The sequence below is a fragment of the Oncorhynchus kisutch genome, linkage group LG28 (genome assembly GCF_002021735.2).
Source record: "Oncorhynchus kisutch isolate 150728-3 linkage group LG28, Okis_V2, whole genome shotgun sequence".
Classification (NCBI taxonomy): Eukaryota; Metazoa; Chordata; class Actinopteri; order Salmoniformes; family Salmonidae; genus Oncorhynchus; species Oncorhynchus kisutch.
The window spans coordinates 26,659,092-26,676,078 of NC_034201.2; the positions used below are offsets into that span (position 1 = coordinate 26,659,092).

Here is a 16,987-nt window from a genome sequence, read left to right on the forward strand (position 1 = left end):
GCGGTATGTTTGTCCAGAGTATTAGTGCTTTGTATGGCCAGGAGCAGCTAATAATAGGCTGAACCGAAGACAGAGGATAGTGTTCTCACAAGGTCACAACCAAGCTGGAAGCCAGTGGGCAGGTTACACACCTACTAACCCCACCGCTACACACTCACAAACCCAACCGCTACACACTCACTAACCCCACCTCTACAAACTCACTAACCCCACCGCTACACACTCACTAACCCCATCGCTACACACTCACTAACCCCACCTCTACACACTCACTAACCCCACTGCTACACACTCACTAACCCCACCGCTACACACTCACTAACCCCATCACTACACACTCACTAACTCAACTGCTACAAACTCACTAACCCCTCCACTACACACTCACTAACCCCTCCACTACACACTCACTAACCCCACCACTACACACTCACTAACCCCACCACTACACACTCACTAACCCCACCACTACACCTACTAACCCCTCCACTACACACCATCTAACCCCTCCACTATACACTCACTAACCCCTCCACTACACACTCACTAACCCCACCGCTACACACCATCTAACCCCTCCACTACACACTCACTAACCCCTCCACTACACACTCACTAACCCCACCGCTACACACCATCTAACCCCTCTGTTAGACACTCACTAACCCCACCTCTACACACTCACCTACCCCTCCACTATACACTCGCTAACCCCTCCACTATACACTCACTAACCCCTCCACTATACACTCACTAACTCCTCCACTACACACTCACTAACCCCTCAACTACATACTCACTAACCCCACCGCTACACACTCACTAACCCCTCCACTATACACTCACTAACCCCTCCACTATACACTCGCTAACCCCTCCACTACACACTCACTAACCACACCACTACACACTCACTAACCCCACCGCTACACTCTCACTAACCACACCACTACACACTCACTAACCCCTCCACTACACACTCACTAACCCCTCCACTATACACTCACAAACCCCTCAACTACACACTCACTAACCCCTCCACTACACACTCACTAACCCCACCACTACACACTCGCTAACCCCTCCGCTATACACTCACTAACCCCTCCACTACACACTCACTAACCCCACCGCTACACACTCACTAACCCCTCCACTATACACTCACTAACCCCTCCACGATGCACTCACTAACCCCTCCACTATACACTCCCTAACCCCTCCACTACACACTCACTAACCCCACCGCTACACTCTCACTAACCACACCACTACACACTCACTAACCCCTCCACTACACACTCACTAACCCCTCCACTATACACTCACTAACCCCACCGCTATACACTCACTAACCCCTCCACTATACACTCACTAACCCCTCCACAATACACTCACTAACCCCTCCACTATACACTCACTAACCCCTCCACTATACACTCGCTAACTCCTCCACTACACACTCACTAACCCCTCAACTACATACTCACTAACCCCACCGCTACACACTCACTAACCCCTCCACTATACACTCACTAACCTCTCCACTATACACTCGCTAACCCCTCCACTACACACTCACTAACCACACCACTACACACTCACTAACCCCACCACTACACACTCACTAACCCCACCGCTACACTCTCACTAACCACACCACTACACACTCACTAACCCCTCCACTACACACTCACTAACCCCTCCACTATACACTCACAAATCCCTCAACTACACACTCACTAACCCCTCCACTACACACTCACTAACCCCACCACTACACACTCGCTAACCCCTCCACTATACACTCGCTAACCCCTCCACTATACACTCACTAACCCCACTGCTACACACCCTCTAACACCTCCACTATACACTCACAAACCCCACCGCTACACACCATCTAGCCCCTCTGTTACACACTCACTAACCCCACCTCTACACACTCACAAACCCCTCCACCTCACACTCACTAACCCATCCACTACACACTCACTAACCCCACCGCTATACACTCACTAACCCCTCCACTACACACTCACTAACCCCACCGCTACACACTCACTAACCCCTCCACTATACACTCACTAACCCCTCCACGATGCCCTCACTAACCCCTCCACTATACACTCCCTAACCCCTCCACTATACACTCGCTAACCCCTCCACTACACATTCACAAACCCCTCCACCTCACACTCACTAACCCCTCCACTACACACTCAGTAACCCCACCGCTATACACTCACTAACCCCTCCACTATACACTCACTAACCCCTCCACGATGCACTCACTAACCCCTCCACTATACACTCCCTAACCCCTCCACTATACACTCGCTAACCCCTCCACTACACATTCACAAACCCCTCCACCTCACACTCACTAACCCCACCATTACACACTCACTAACCCTGCCTGCTGCCCACTCACACTTATTTTATCTCATGACTTTAGACATCAGACCAAAAGCCTTTGAAACATTTTATAAGGATGCTGATATCTTGGGATGTATAAGGATTATAAGGATGCTGATATCTTGGGATGTATAAGGATTATAAGGATGCTGATATCTTGGGATGTATAAGGATTATAAGGATGCTGATATCTTGGGATGTATAAGGATTATAAGGATGCTGATATCTTGGGATGTATAAGGATTATAAGGATGCTGATATCTTGGGATGTATAAGGATTATAAGGATGCTGACTGTGACAACTAGTTAGTATTGTTTGATAGTCAGAATAATTTCTCGATGGTGGTGTGTGGCATCAAAACAGATTGGTAGCAACCCCTCACCCAGACAGACATCTCCCTCGAGTTCACTGGGGAGGCGCATTCTGCATCCGATAGCCGTTTAAAGAGCCTGTTTTGTTAAGGCCAATTGGCTGCCAGGCTGGTTGTTAACAGCGTGGAAGTGTTTATTTGTGAACAAGGTGGGAATAAGACCCCATGGTGTTCCTGAACACTACTCCACTGGGCCCAGAGAGACATAATGATGCTTTTCCTGCTCTGGTGAACCTGATCCTAGCCCCTGGAGCGCCACACTTACTTTTGTCCGGCGGTCTCTCCTTCCATTTCTCTCTCTATCCCAGGCCAGGCAGCAGGCCCGTACAGAAAACCCAAGGGCCCACTTTTACTCTCCTCTAACTTCTTCTCCTTTTCTAACTGAACAAAGTTTGGCCCTGGTGAGAGGAACAAGTAATGGATGTAAAATACAAATGTTCTCAGTCTTCTATAATGTGGTTAATCATTTATCATACTTCTCAGTTAGTTTTGTTTGAGCGAGAAAAATGATTTTATCCTTCATTACCACCAACAGCATATGCTTGACTTTCCGAATCTGAGTTACTTTCTAAAAAGAATGACTTGAAAGATGACCACCAGCATTGTAATTTAGCAGTCAAAACCCACCATGTATTTGGTTTGAGTTGCAGGGACATAAACAGGACCCTGTTTAGCTAATGGGAGCAAAACACCTTCCTCCTCTGGAAGTGGGAATAAGACAAACAGGGCGAACAAGGGGCTCTTCTGGTTAAAGCGGCCCAGTTGTTGGGCCAAAGCCCCGGCAATCACTGTTTGTTTTGACAGGGAATCCAAAATCCAAACAGACACTGTATGGAATTAAGGTCCTGTTTCCTGTGAAAAATACGAACCTTGTGCAGCGAAAAATGAGAGAGGGAGAGCGAGAGAGAAAGAGAAAGAGAGGGAAAATGGACGCCCTATAACTGCAGCAGCAGGTTTGTACATAAAAATAAAATTGGTCCAATTGACCTTGCATGCTCTACCTGCAATTATCGAAAATTGTAAGCAGATGCCTAAAGTCCTCATTTCATATTCTGGTGAACATCTGGCACGGCAGGCTGGCGTTAAAGTTAAAGTCTCTAGTGAGTCGGCATTCTAAGGAGATGGAATCTGCAGGTTAGGCTGGAGGAGAGGGCATTGCAAAGCATAGGCTTCAGATAAGAGTTCAAGTGGAGAAGGAGAGAGAGAGAGACACACACACACACTTGCACAAGTGGGAAAAACACCCTCTGGAACACATGAACAAGACACGGAGGAGTTAACATTATGAACATATTTTGTAGTCAGAAATGCAATAGGTATCATCATCAGGGAGCAGAAAAATATGGGCTCAACACTTTGTGATAAAGGTTCTACCTATGTCATGAAAACACAAGCTCCAAGGAAAGACCAACATCCTCTCCAAGACATACAGTGCCTTGAAAAAGTTTTCACAACGCCTTGACATGTTCCACATTTTGTTGTTACAGACTAAATTTCAAATGGATTCCAATGTTTTTTACTGGCCTACACACAATACCCCATAACATCAAAATGGAATTCTGTTTTTAGAAATGTTTACAAATTAATAAAAAATGAAAATCTAAAATGTATTGAGTCAATAAGTATTCAACCTCTTTGTTATTGCAAGCATATATAAGTTCAGGAGTAAAAATGTGCTTAACAAGTCACATAATACGTGGCATGGACTCACTCTGTGTGCAATAATAGTGTTTAACATGATTTTTGAATGACAACCTCATCTCTGCACCCCACACATACAATTATCTGTATGGTCCCTTAGTCAACCACAAATACCAGACCTTTTGGTAGATGGGTAAAAATAAAAAAGCAGACATTGAATATCTCTTTGAGCAACGAGAAGTTATTCATTACACTGTGGATGGTGTACCAGTCTCTACAAAGATACAGGCGTCCTTCCTAACTCAGTTGCTGGAGAGGAAGGAAACTGCTCAGGGATGTCACTATGAGGCCAATGGTGACTTTAATGGCTTTGATAGGGATGGGTCAACAATATTGTATTCACTCCACAATACTAACCTAATGCAACAAGGCACTAAAGTAATACTGCAAAAAATGTGACAAAGCAGTTAACTTTATGTACTGAATACAAACCGTTATGTTTGGGGCAAGTCCAATATAACACATTACTGAGTACCACCCTCCATATTTTCAAGCATAGTGGTGGCTGCATCATGTTATGTTATGTTACGTTATAATATTATGTCATGTTATAATTTTCAATACATTTGAAAAAATATATATAAACATGTTTTCACTTTGTCATTATGGGGTATGGTGTGTAGATGGGTGAGGAAAAAAAACTATTTAATCTATTTTGAATTCAGACTGTAACACAACAAAATGTGGAATAAGTCAAGGGGTATGAATACTTTCTGAAGGCACAGTAGGTCCTAAAACAAAGACATCACAGAAAAGCACTAACTCCAAAGAGAGACATCAAGTGGCATCCCTCCATATGTTCTAAAGAGTGAGCTTTCTGACTGAAGCTCTATTAGGGCCATTAAAGGGGCAGTCTTGCCTGGTCCAGCAAAGTCAGGGAAAAGAAGGCATCCCGCCCTCGTCTGCCCTTAGTAATGGACGACGCCTCCCATTGAACCCCTCCAAGGATGCTATTTGAAAATGATAATTTGCGCCGCTCTTTGACGAAACAGGATTAGCTCAATTAATCACATTTCCAGATTAGTTTTTCCTCTCCTATCGACCATCACTTTTTGCCGGCGCATGATCGATGCAAACTTGCTTATACTAACCATGGCAAATCCAGTTGTGGAAATGAGCATCGACAGCAGAAATAATCTCTTAATTTGAGATATTTTGATCTGGGAGATTGGATGGGAGAGTTATTTGGGGGGGGGGGTGGCTTTCAGTAAAATATCCTCCAATAAACTACTTATATCACTCTGCCTGATGAGTTATATTTGAATTAAAGTTGTATTATCGGAAAAGAAAATCCAGTCAAATTAAACAATTTTGACATTGTCTGAAAGTTACTGTAATTATTTATGTAACATGGAAGCAGTCATCCATGTCAGTGTGGTCAAAAACGGGTTGCTCTTTATTTGCCAACACCACAACAGCCATTCCTTGTGAGTCTTCATCTGGTGTTTGAGAAGAACCAACAGAGCAAAGCTTCAACCCTAGGTCTACTGAGGGCTAAAATCCACTTTCTGTCTGCTGTGTGTGATGTGTTAAGTATAACCCCCCACCCCCCACTGGTGTACCACACAACCCCGCAGCTAAATGTGTAGAGTTGCAGGAAAACAACAACATTTTCTCTCAGCCTCATGGCAAAATGTGTAGAATAGCATGAGATTAGCTATTAAACTGCAAATTTTGCTTTGCCCCATGACAAAATGTGTAGAATTGCATGAGATTAGCTATTAAACTGCAAATGTTGCTTTGCCCCATGAAAAAATGTGTAGAATTGCAGGAAGTTAGCTGTTTAAAATACATTGTTTTGCTGCTCAGACCTTGCAGGTAGCCCTCGCCAAAATGGGGTACACCCCCCCCCCCTCCCCACACACACCGTTCTCCTCCATACTGAGCCTTTACGCTAATCCGGGACACACACATACACCCTGTCTATGTGTCAGTCTAGTGGGGTGTGAGTTACCACTCCTCCCCACTTGTCCCACAGATGACTTGGCTGGTGGCTATTTATCCTCTGACCCCTTGGCCCTGGGTAAGTGACCCCTTTGGCTCAGCCCCCCCCAGCCCCAGCCCCAGCCCCAGCCCCAGCCCCAGCCCCAGCCCCAGCCCCAGCCCCAGCCCCAGCCCCAGCCCCAGCCACACAAAAGCCTGGCCGGACTTAAAAGGACCCTGCTCTTCTGCTGGGAGAGTTGGTCCCCTCTTTCATTCCCAGACGTGCTACTTTGTCATGTCTTTGTTCTGGGCTTGTAATGTCTTTGTTCTGGCCGGGCCCGGTCAGCGGCGATGAAATGGATGCTCCTGCTGGATGTAGTTGGTGATTGACTAGTAGGGGTTACTACTGCTGCAGTGTTTGCACTCAGACACTCTACCTGTCTTTCGCTCCCTCTTTATCTCTCTCACCCTCTCTCTTGCTCTTTACCTCTATTTCTCCCTCTCTCTTTATCTTAATCCCTTTTTGCCTTTCCTCTCCCTACTTGAAGACACTGCTCTTTCAGGTTTAACAGTAGTGGACCTGTAACTGTTCGCCTGAGGTCTTCAGACATCAGTTCCCTCTGGTTAAAGGTCACAGCATTGTTTTGCATCCAACAGGTTAAAGTGTATAGAGAGGGTTGGAGGGGGAGGGGGCGAGAGAGAGAGGTAGAGAGAGGGCGGGGAAAGAGTGTGTGTGGGTGCAAGGTGCAGGTTGAGGAGGGAGTCCCTGCACATGTGGCTGCTGCTGTTCCCAATCAGGGTCATGCTGCTGATTTGAGGAGACCAACCTAGAGCAACACAGCTGTTTTGTGCTACAGGCCCAGGCTCAGGGAGAAGCTGGCCATATCGTTGGGCCACCACCAGCAACCCAGATATATTGGAGGGAAGCGTGCAAACCATCTTGCTTAAGACATGCAATAATTTATTTCATATTATGAATACTGTTTTTTGTCCGAGTCGCATGTTTGTTAGATCACAGGGGCGTTGCATTCTTATTGCAGCAGTACAATGGCTTTGTGGTTAAAGCAGCGTTTCCCAAACCAGGGGTCGTGACTCCATGTGGGGTCACCTAATTTGAAAATGGGGAATGGGGTCGCGAGAGACACTCCAAATATATATTTTTCTGTTGGTTCAAAGAACCGGGGTTATGTCCAGCTACATGCGGTTGTGTTGTAATAAACAGAGCGGTTTCTGTTTTCTTCCTACAAATGTGGCTTTATCTTTTAAATGGTTTAAGCTACAAGATATTATGACCCCATCACTGAAAGATAAGACTCTCACGAACATGTATGTGTCTTCTGTTTCCCTCTACAATGCCAAAAAGCTTCAAAAGACTCATTAGAACAGAGTGGACAAGACCAGGCATAAAATCAGACTAGGGGAAGATTACACAGAAGATTTGACAAAATTCTTGCCTGATGATCTTCTGAACTTCCCAATTCCTTTCTGATGCATTTCAGTCACTTCAAACCATTATTCATTAGGACTAAAGTACTGTCAGACTGATTTGTAGTAGACTGTCATAGTCCAAATTAAAAAAGTTGACATAAATTTTCTGAAGGCACTGTACTTACTTACACTGGCATGAGGAGTTTTTATATTTCTTATTGGAGCAGTACACTGGCATGAGGAGTTTTTATATGTCTTATTGGAGCAGTACACTGGCATGAGGAGATTTTATATGTCTTATTGGAGCAGTACACTGGCATGAGGAGTTTTTATATTTCTTATTGGAGCAGTACACTGGCATGAGGAGTTTTTATATTTCTTATTGGAGCAGTACACTGGCATGAGGAGTTTTTATATTTCTTATTGGAGCAGTACACTGGCATGAGGAGTTTTTATATTTCTTATTGGAGCAGTACACTGGCATGAGGAGTTTTTATATGTCTTATTGGAGCAGTACACTGGCATGGGGAGTTTTTATATTTCTTATTGGAGCAGTACAGACACCACCATCCAAATGATCTGAAGTACGTGTTGCTTCCCTTCAGTATAGACCATGAGGTTTCTCATCTAAAACAGTGTGAATTAACTCCTCATCTTTTGTCTCTCACTACATTTTCTCTCCTCTGCTCTTATTCTATTCAGGGAGAGGAGAGTTTCCTTGTCCATTTGTTTCACTTGCAGGTGAAAGCCCCGCCATTGTAGCCATCTAATTGCTAATTGTGGGCCTTTTCTCTCCCTCTTTGTGGACGTTGCTGAGAATTTTTCTAATGCGTTTGGGCTTTTCTCTGAGCCAGCGGCAACGACGCTCCGTGGATGTGCTTTCAAAATGAGATTAACTTTCTAGAGGAATGCATTAGCCCCCCAAGCTTTACAGCCCTGGACTGGCTGAGCTGGCCCTTATTAGAGATGGCTCTTCACTCAAGCACACACACACACATACACTCACATGCACTTGCTTCTACGCACTCATATACATGTACACGCACAAACACCCATACCCCCCACCCCCTCCTTTATTGACAACCTCCCATTGAGCATATAAGAGCATTACCATGTTTAGGAGTGAGATGTTTTGTGTGATCTGTTGCTGATCTCATATTTGCGTTGCAGAAATTAATTTGATGCTGGTTTGCAATGCTAAGCTGGCCCAGGGAGAGAAGGGGGAACTGATTTCAGAGGGGACAAAGCCCCTGAAAAAGAGACATTTGGGGGGGGGGGGGGGGGGTAAAATACCCTCCACCCAGAAACGTCTCATTTTGGTTCCCAGCTTTGGGACAATGCAGCTTTTCTTTCTCCTCTCTCTGTGGCTGGGCTGTGGACTGACTCTATAGTGGAAACTGGACCAGTCTGGGACTCACTGCTGGGCTGGAAGAGACAGACTGGAAGTGGCTCTCCTTTTCTTTCTTTCTTTCTGTCTCTCTCTCTGGCACTCTCTCACTCCAGTTCCAAATTCTACCACTCACCGCAGTAACCTTACTACTGTTTTTAAAAAAGCTGCTTTTGAGACATTGGACTAATAAGGACGCTGGAGCAAGCAATTGACTTGCACTTATTTTACCCATTACCAAACCATATGAATCAGTGGTCCACGATTTGGCTGAATATTGCCAATTGTGAAGGTAGACTTCCATATGGATATTGCAATACACTTCAGCTAGAGTAAAACTTAGTGTACATGTTATGTCACACTTAATAACTTAAAAAGTGTATTGAGTATTCATCCCAGTGTTTTTTTCATGAGATGCTTCAAACTTACTACACTTGGAGGCATCTTCTCACATTGCCAGTAGTACATCTCCTCTTTTTTTCACCCACTTCCCACTGCATCTCAGTCCACTGCATCTCAGTCCACTGCATCTCAGTCCATTACCTTCCTCCTTGGCTGTAAACAATGTAAAATCACACACGCACACACCTCTAACACACACAAATTGAAGCGCACGTGCACAGCCACATGCTGCCCACACCCCCAGCTGTATCAGACACTTATTGGTGGGCAACGCTATCCTGGCAGCTTGGTGAGAAGGTCAGCGCCTGTCTTCCTAGCCTTGTTAAGGCACTGATGTTCTTATTAAAAGCTAATTCCTGGGGCTGAAGGACTCCAAAGAGCTAGCCTGGCCCCCATTCGCCTCCCCTCACGCCTTGATTGGCGAAGGGGCGGCCGTCGTCACGGAGCGGCACGCAGGGTTCTCCGGTGGTCCTGCCAAACTGCGCCAGCGCTCAATTAGGGCCCCTGCGCAGTGCTGCGAGCCAGGCCACCTCCTAACTGGCCTCAGCCACGGGGAGGTCATGCTCCTGCTAACAGGGCTCACACACGGCTCTCACATACACACAGCTCAAACTGCAGCTACACACTGTCACGGGGAGCAGCCGGCTGCCACCCCTCGCCTGGTTCGGAGGTGTGTGTGTGTGTCTGTGTGAGGGAAGATTTATAAAAGCAGTGTCACATTTACTATGCCAGTATACAGGATCTCATGCCTTTTTTTTAACTAAACCATCCATGAAACTATTTTCTCATCACAGGTTCATGGCCAAGCATTACTCAGCATCATCATAATTGATTAGCCTAAATTACATGCTACTTTTTTATTTGTATTCCTTCCCCATTTTATTAATCTTATTTTGTCAAATAAAGTACAGCAGAATAAAACATGTTTTCCTTGTGTCTAGAGATTTCCAAGGCTTGAGTTTTTTGACACAGCAAACACCCAGGTTTTTTGTTTTTGTTGGTTTTTACTCGTAGAACACATGATGGCAGTTTTTTGGCCGTTGGGCCATTATACCACGTCCAATCTAATTACTATCAGTTTGAGAGGACAAATTCTTACATCTGCAAAATCAGAATCTGGTTATTTTTTTACATTTTATTTTCTCTTATTTCTCTTTTTGGCTTCCACCAGTCTCATTTACAAAGATCAAGGGATTTGCAGATAACAATAACATTATGAAATGACTCCAAGAAATATATCTCTTGTCTGCAGCTCAGTAGCTCCCCAACCCACTCAGGCTATCATTTTTCATCTGAGAGATTGGATTTATTTGGTTTTGATTAACATTTGAGAATGTGTTTAAAAAAATGTACATTGCTGTACATCCAAGCACAATGAACAAGTCCCTACAATAAAGTGAGCCCTAGTAACATCCAACTAGACATACCATATGTTAAGTCCTAGATTGAGTCATCAGTGGTGGCAGTAGCCCCAACCATCCCTTTGATAAACACTGTCCCTAACAAGGCTCTTTAGATGAAGGCTGTTTGGCCAAAGAGTTTGGGAGGATTAACACGGGACTGTTCTAATCTGATTTGCTGACACGGCCTCTTTGCATCAGAAAAGCTCACATTCCCCTTCTCTCTCATCTGCCCTGCCAGCTCCACAGTCTTTGAAAATGGGCCAGTAGATGAAGGGCTTCTTGGCTAAGACCTCTGGGTCAATTCATTTTCTCTGGAGATGACAGCTTGTTCAAATATTTCGCTTCACGGTTATTGACAGTGTGTCGCATCCAACTGTCAAACGCTGTCTATTTTGGCAGTGTGGATTTGTTTTTGGTTTTCAAGGTATACATTGGCCATGGGGTCTTGTCAGTCTTTGTGTACTTACTGTATAACAATGTTTAGCACAGAAAGACTCCAGAGTCATTCAAGCTAGGTGTGCTTACATTAATGTGCGTTTTCTACCCACTGCACAGTGTATACACACACACCATCCTTACATGGCAAAGATTGTGTAAGATTGTGTCCAGGACCTATGTGTGTGTCTAGCATTTGTGATGTGGGTTTGGGGTGAAAGGAGAGGTGCAGAGTTAACACCTCAACTGGCTGAGTAGTTTATCTTTAACAGAGTGTGATTAATGCAGGGTGGCCATGCGGCGCGACACTAGTAGCCCAGGGCCTTCTAGAAAGGAAACATTAACTACCAGGCCCCTGCAGCCAAGCTACTTGAGAGAACGGAGGAAACATTCTAAAATGATTGATAAACAAAGTCCTCTTTTTACTCTCAATGGAAAAGTAGTTGCTTGTGTATTTGTGTTTGACTAGTAATCACATATGAAGTAGGCCTATGTTTTTGGTGAGTTGTTGAAGTAGACATACGTCACACATAGGGAAGCAGACTACTTTGACTATGTGATTAATTAGCATTAGATCCCTTGATTGACAACTCGTTATTGTGAGTGTCATGTGTGTGTATGTGTGTGTGTCACAGGGGTCAAGTGGACACTTGTTTTCTTTGGTGAGGGGGATTGTTTGACTGGAGCACCTGGTGATAGGAAGGTCAGTGGTTCAACTCCAGTCCAGAGGGGCTAAGGGCTGGGCACTGATGGGATGGGGGGGTGTACATGTACGTGTGCGTGTGAGAGAGAGAGATAGAAGGACCACTCGACTCAGCCCTTCCCCCTCAACTACCTAATACTTTGGGAAATGATTTCTCATAGCGACACCAATGAGTGAATGCAGAACTAATGTAGCTACTCAACTACCATTTCTCTTGGAGCTTTTCATTTACAGAGTGTTGCAATTGTATGAGTAATACTTGATCACTACAATCAGTTATGTGAAGGCAACACTTTCCTCTTTTGACAATTTTTCTTCCTTCCCTCCTGTCCTCCCCAGGTTGATGCTCCAGCTGCCTGAGGAAATGGGCTTAATGTCTGTAGCTGCTCGACAGACCCAGGGTAGAGGTCAGTTTCCGCCACAGCTCTATCTCTCTCTGTCTCAATGCACCTACATTGGTTAATTGTTGTACCTCGTCACAATGAATAACCCAAATTGTTACATCATGTCTCCTCTCTCTGCCTCTTTGTGTTTTTGTTGTTGTATTTTCCGTGTGTGTCAGGCTTCGGGGGGAAAGCAGGGCTGAGTCCTCTGGGATGTGCTATGTTCAGTGTGCAGGTGTCTGTGAGCTCCAGACTGGGCCAGAGGATCCCCTTCCTGCAGCACCTGGCTGCGCTGGCCGAGGTGGAGGTTGTACGCACCCTGCCCGGTTACCAGGTACAAACACTGCATGCTGCTGCGTGGTACCACCATGCTATCTCCAAGCTATTGCCATAGACCCATCCTATCCCTATCCATGTCACTGAGCTTCAGCCTGTCATCACTAGAATACTTGACTTACTACACTAATACATTTCCATTGGGAGCACTCCTTATCCTGAATAAGGGACTCCAGGTTTCACACAGCTGTTCATAGCCAGTCAGGTGTCCCTCTTCTTATTGTTCTATTCAGCGCAATGCACTTCCCTCTCCAAATGGATGGTGTGTCCAACTCACTGATCAAAGGGTTTTGTGCTAGAACCCTCCTTTCTCCCCTTCTCATTAAACATTTATTTTACATGGTGTAAGGGCCCTATTTTGCTTCCAGGTGCTTGTGTTGTGTGTGTGAGAAAATATATGCACTGCAGTGTGGGAGTCTGATGAGAAACACTCTGGTGTCACACTGCCCAGTTGTTTATGGGCTCTGGCCAGTCAGCCAACATGTAGAACAGGCCAACGCATGGCACAGGATGTATTACCGGACGTGATGAAATAACAGCCAATGCTAACTTTGCCTAAATATTTATCTTAATCAAGACTAGAGGTCTTGGCTGGATATGCCATTTTTGGAGGTACTATAGGCCTGTCAAAGCCATTGTAGAAATGTAGACGTGGGGCATGAGTTACGGGTAAATATAAACAGACATGGTGGCCGTTTTAGGTGATGTACTGCAGATGGGGCAGAACCTAATCTTCAAAGCCAGCCAGACTCAGAAGAGCTGCTCAGGTTGACAGATATACAGCATGGCATTTTGAACCCATGGAGACACTTCTACAGATTGGTTTTACAGACAGGCCATGTAAAACTTTTTTCTATCTCTGTTTTAGCTTGTAGTATTAGATCTGCTGTTTGTATGTGTAGCATCATGTCTTACAAGTGAGTTTTGTTTTTAAGTGGATACTGTATCATAATACTTGTACTTATGTACCTGTACAGTATATACTAGTAATGTATTGTACCTCTGAGTGCCACTTATTTGTCATACATGTTTGTGTATCTCATATTCAGTTTTGGTCTCTTTCTAGGACATTGATCGCAGAGTGAAGTGGCCTAATGACATTTACTACAGTAACCTGATGAAGCTTGGAAGAGTGCTGGTGACATCAACAGTCATGGGACCAACCTTCCATCTCCTCGTTGGTCAGAATCCTCTTATATTTATGTTAATGCCAGTGCAGTGTAATGGATGATCTAGTCTAGCCTTAAATCATAACGTGGATTTAAGGCTAGATTGTGTTGATGTTTATGCCAGTGCTTGGATAAAAAGTCATTTATATTACTCTTGGTGAAGAGTTTGTTCTTAATGAACGTCTTTAAACAATCTCCTTCTCCAGGCTGTGGCTTCAATGGGAGCAACAACAACCCCACCATCTGTATCAACAACCTGGTGATGCAGCACAACCGAGAGTGTGGCACCAGCATGGAGGCCCTGAGCTCAGCACAGCTCATAGGTCGCACCCTCACCTCCCTGAAGCAGCTCATCTCTGCCTTCCAGGAGAGGGGTCAGAGGCCGTCCTGCCCCTCTACTACAAGAGATGGGTGCACAGGTAAACAAGCTGCAACACCCCTACTGTAATCTGTGGTACGCTCCACTCCTCCTCAGTGGGTTTGGTTTCATGAATTTTTCACATGAAGTAAACATTTTCATTGATCCTTATATTTATTTGAGGGCATTGTGCAACAGAGCAATTCCGCTAAAAGAGAACAAGAATGCACCGGTACTCTGCAGGCTATCTGTAAAATCTGCAGCTGCTGATCATGATATTAATTGTCATTCTAGAGGAAATTAATCCCACATCTCGCCACAGTCACAACAATAAACATCTCCTAATCTCCAGACGTAACATGTAACATGTCCACATGTGAAAATAGGATTGCTTTTACACTACATTGACCTTGATGTGCCCTCTGCCCTGTCTCAGCGGGACCCAGGTGTGTCTGTGGAGCGAGAACGGCCCCCATGCCGACGTGGTGGGCCTCGACGACAAAGGCTTCCTGTAGGTGCACTCTGAGGAGCAGGGTTTGGTCTCCTTGCAGGCTAATGGCAACTCCTTCGACATGCTGAGGAACCTGGTGGTCATCAAGCAACGCTAGGACCCTGTAAGGACCCCTATGGAGTATGCCCACCTGGTTGCCTGAAAGGCATTTTAGCCAGTGGCATCATGAAAGAAGATTAGCCAGCTCCTTCATAGCTTGAGTCGGAGATACACTAACTGTTTGTGAGAGGATCTCACACAACTAATCTGCTAGGTAAAATTACTACTTACATTTTTTTATTGTTTTTTGCTAGTTAGAATTAGTCATTTACTCTATCAATGACTTATCTGCAAGTAAAAATACACATTTTCTCTTATTTTACTTGATAGATTGGCTGAAGCTTATTTGGAGCCTAAAGCAACTGAATCTTTTTTTTATACCATCCCATAGTATTTAGGAAGCTTTATTTAGGTCAATCTGAAGTTGGCCTGTTTAGTGTGGTGGTAGTGGAATTACTTGAGTAGTTCATATTACACTATCAAATTATAATTGGCAGCTACAGGATTTCTAAAATACAGTCATTTATGAAGAATACAAAATGAGTCATTCACCAAATTCACTTATATTAAGCGATACAATAACATGACTTAAGTATTATTTAACAGCTATCTTGTTCAAAGGTTGTAAAATCAAATTGTCAACACTGATTATTTCCTTTTGTAATGTAGTATTCCATGTAATATCTTTAGTTACAACACTCAAAGACTACTGAGAAGGTGCTAGCTGTCGACAACAGTATTTCTTTCCAGAGGTATTGACATGGGCTATTAACATGTTAAAACACGTCTTTAACGTGTCGCTTGGAAATGTACCAAATCTGATTTGCGTAAAGACGTTATGATGCTATTGACATGGGAGGTCACACTTAGATGCAAATGCATTCACTAAGTGCAAACACATTGTGATAGACTGCCCGAAGGCTGACTCCTATCCCAACTGCTGGACTGTTAAGCATTGGTTTCTACTGAGCTACAGGCTAAACGAAGTCTGTTGCACTGAGTCATATATTAACTTGTGTTATCATAGAACTTCATCAATTTGAGAACTATACCAGATTTACTTTAAACCTTACTTTTGATGTTTTGGAGGATTGATATGTGGTTAGATAGAGTTTTTTTTTACTCTTTAGGACAGGCTTCCTTTAAGTTTCAGACACTATAATTGATACTCAATGACTGACAAGATACATATTTGTAAGATAAAGAGATCATCTGTATATTTGATAACACACACAATTGATGTAAAACATCAGCACTCTATAACTATGTAATTATGTGATAAAGGAATACTGGTTGCACTTAAAAGTTATGTGGTAACCTTTGAAGTGTCAATGATATAACTTGTCCTTCCAATAAGAGCAACACTATTATTCAAACACTATACTGAAATAAATAGATATACTGGACTTAGACTGGGATTTATAATTTTTCTGATACCTTTGCATGGGTATGAGGGTGTAGACACATTAATGAATACCCCTAGAGCAAAATTGGCTTTCAAGTCCGCTTCAAAATAATGCTGTTTGCAACAACGCAGTCTCCCATCTTAAGGCCTGTCGTTGGACAACAAAAAGGGGCCTCTCAAACGAAAGGAAGGAGGGTTCCTATTGCTCTCTTTGCTCTCCCTTTCCCTTCTCCATGCTCTTTGAGCTGTGCTAAAGAGAAAAACACTGTTGATTGAGTCCAGCTTTGCCCAGCAGTGGCTGTGGAGTGGGAGAGGGAGGGGGAAGCAGATTCCCTCCGCCTCCCGGTGGGGGAGTGATGAGGTGTGGGAGAGCCCTTTGGTGCAGGTGGCCAGTAGGGAGAGGGAATGGCTCGGGGGGGTAGGGGGGGGGGGGGGGCTCTTCAACTGTGTTGGGCTTATTCCAATGGTCCTAAATGACACTTCATTTGTCTTCAGCACCTCAGGCCTTGGGCTCATCTCTGCTAGATTAGGTGAAAATATGCATGCAAACTCCACAAACTGGACACAGCCCTCACCTCATTACAAGCTCATTCCCCCTTCTCAGGTTTTAGGAAA

At 44.4% G+C, this 16,987-nt stretch overlaps 1 protein-coding gene across 1 annotated transcript in view; it reads left to right on the forward strand.

The window, feature by feature from the left end:
* The window catches only part of LOC109873426 (biotin--protein ligase), a 28,769-nt gene extending 12,479 nt beyond the window's left edge, over positions 1-16,290 (forward strand). The window contains 6 exon segments of the mRNA XM_074933800.1: positions 12,511-12,578; positions 12,734-12,888; positions 13,957-14,071; positions 14,266-14,433; positions 14,436-14,478; positions 14,854-16,290. Coding sequence (XP_074789901.1) covers positions 12,511-12,578; positions 12,734-12,888; positions 13,957-14,071; positions 14,266-14,433; positions 14,436-14,478; positions 14,854-15,025 — 721 coding nt within the window. The 3' untranslated portion in view covers positions 15,026-16,290.
* The last annotated feature ends 697 nt before the right edge of the window (positions 16,291-16,987 follow it).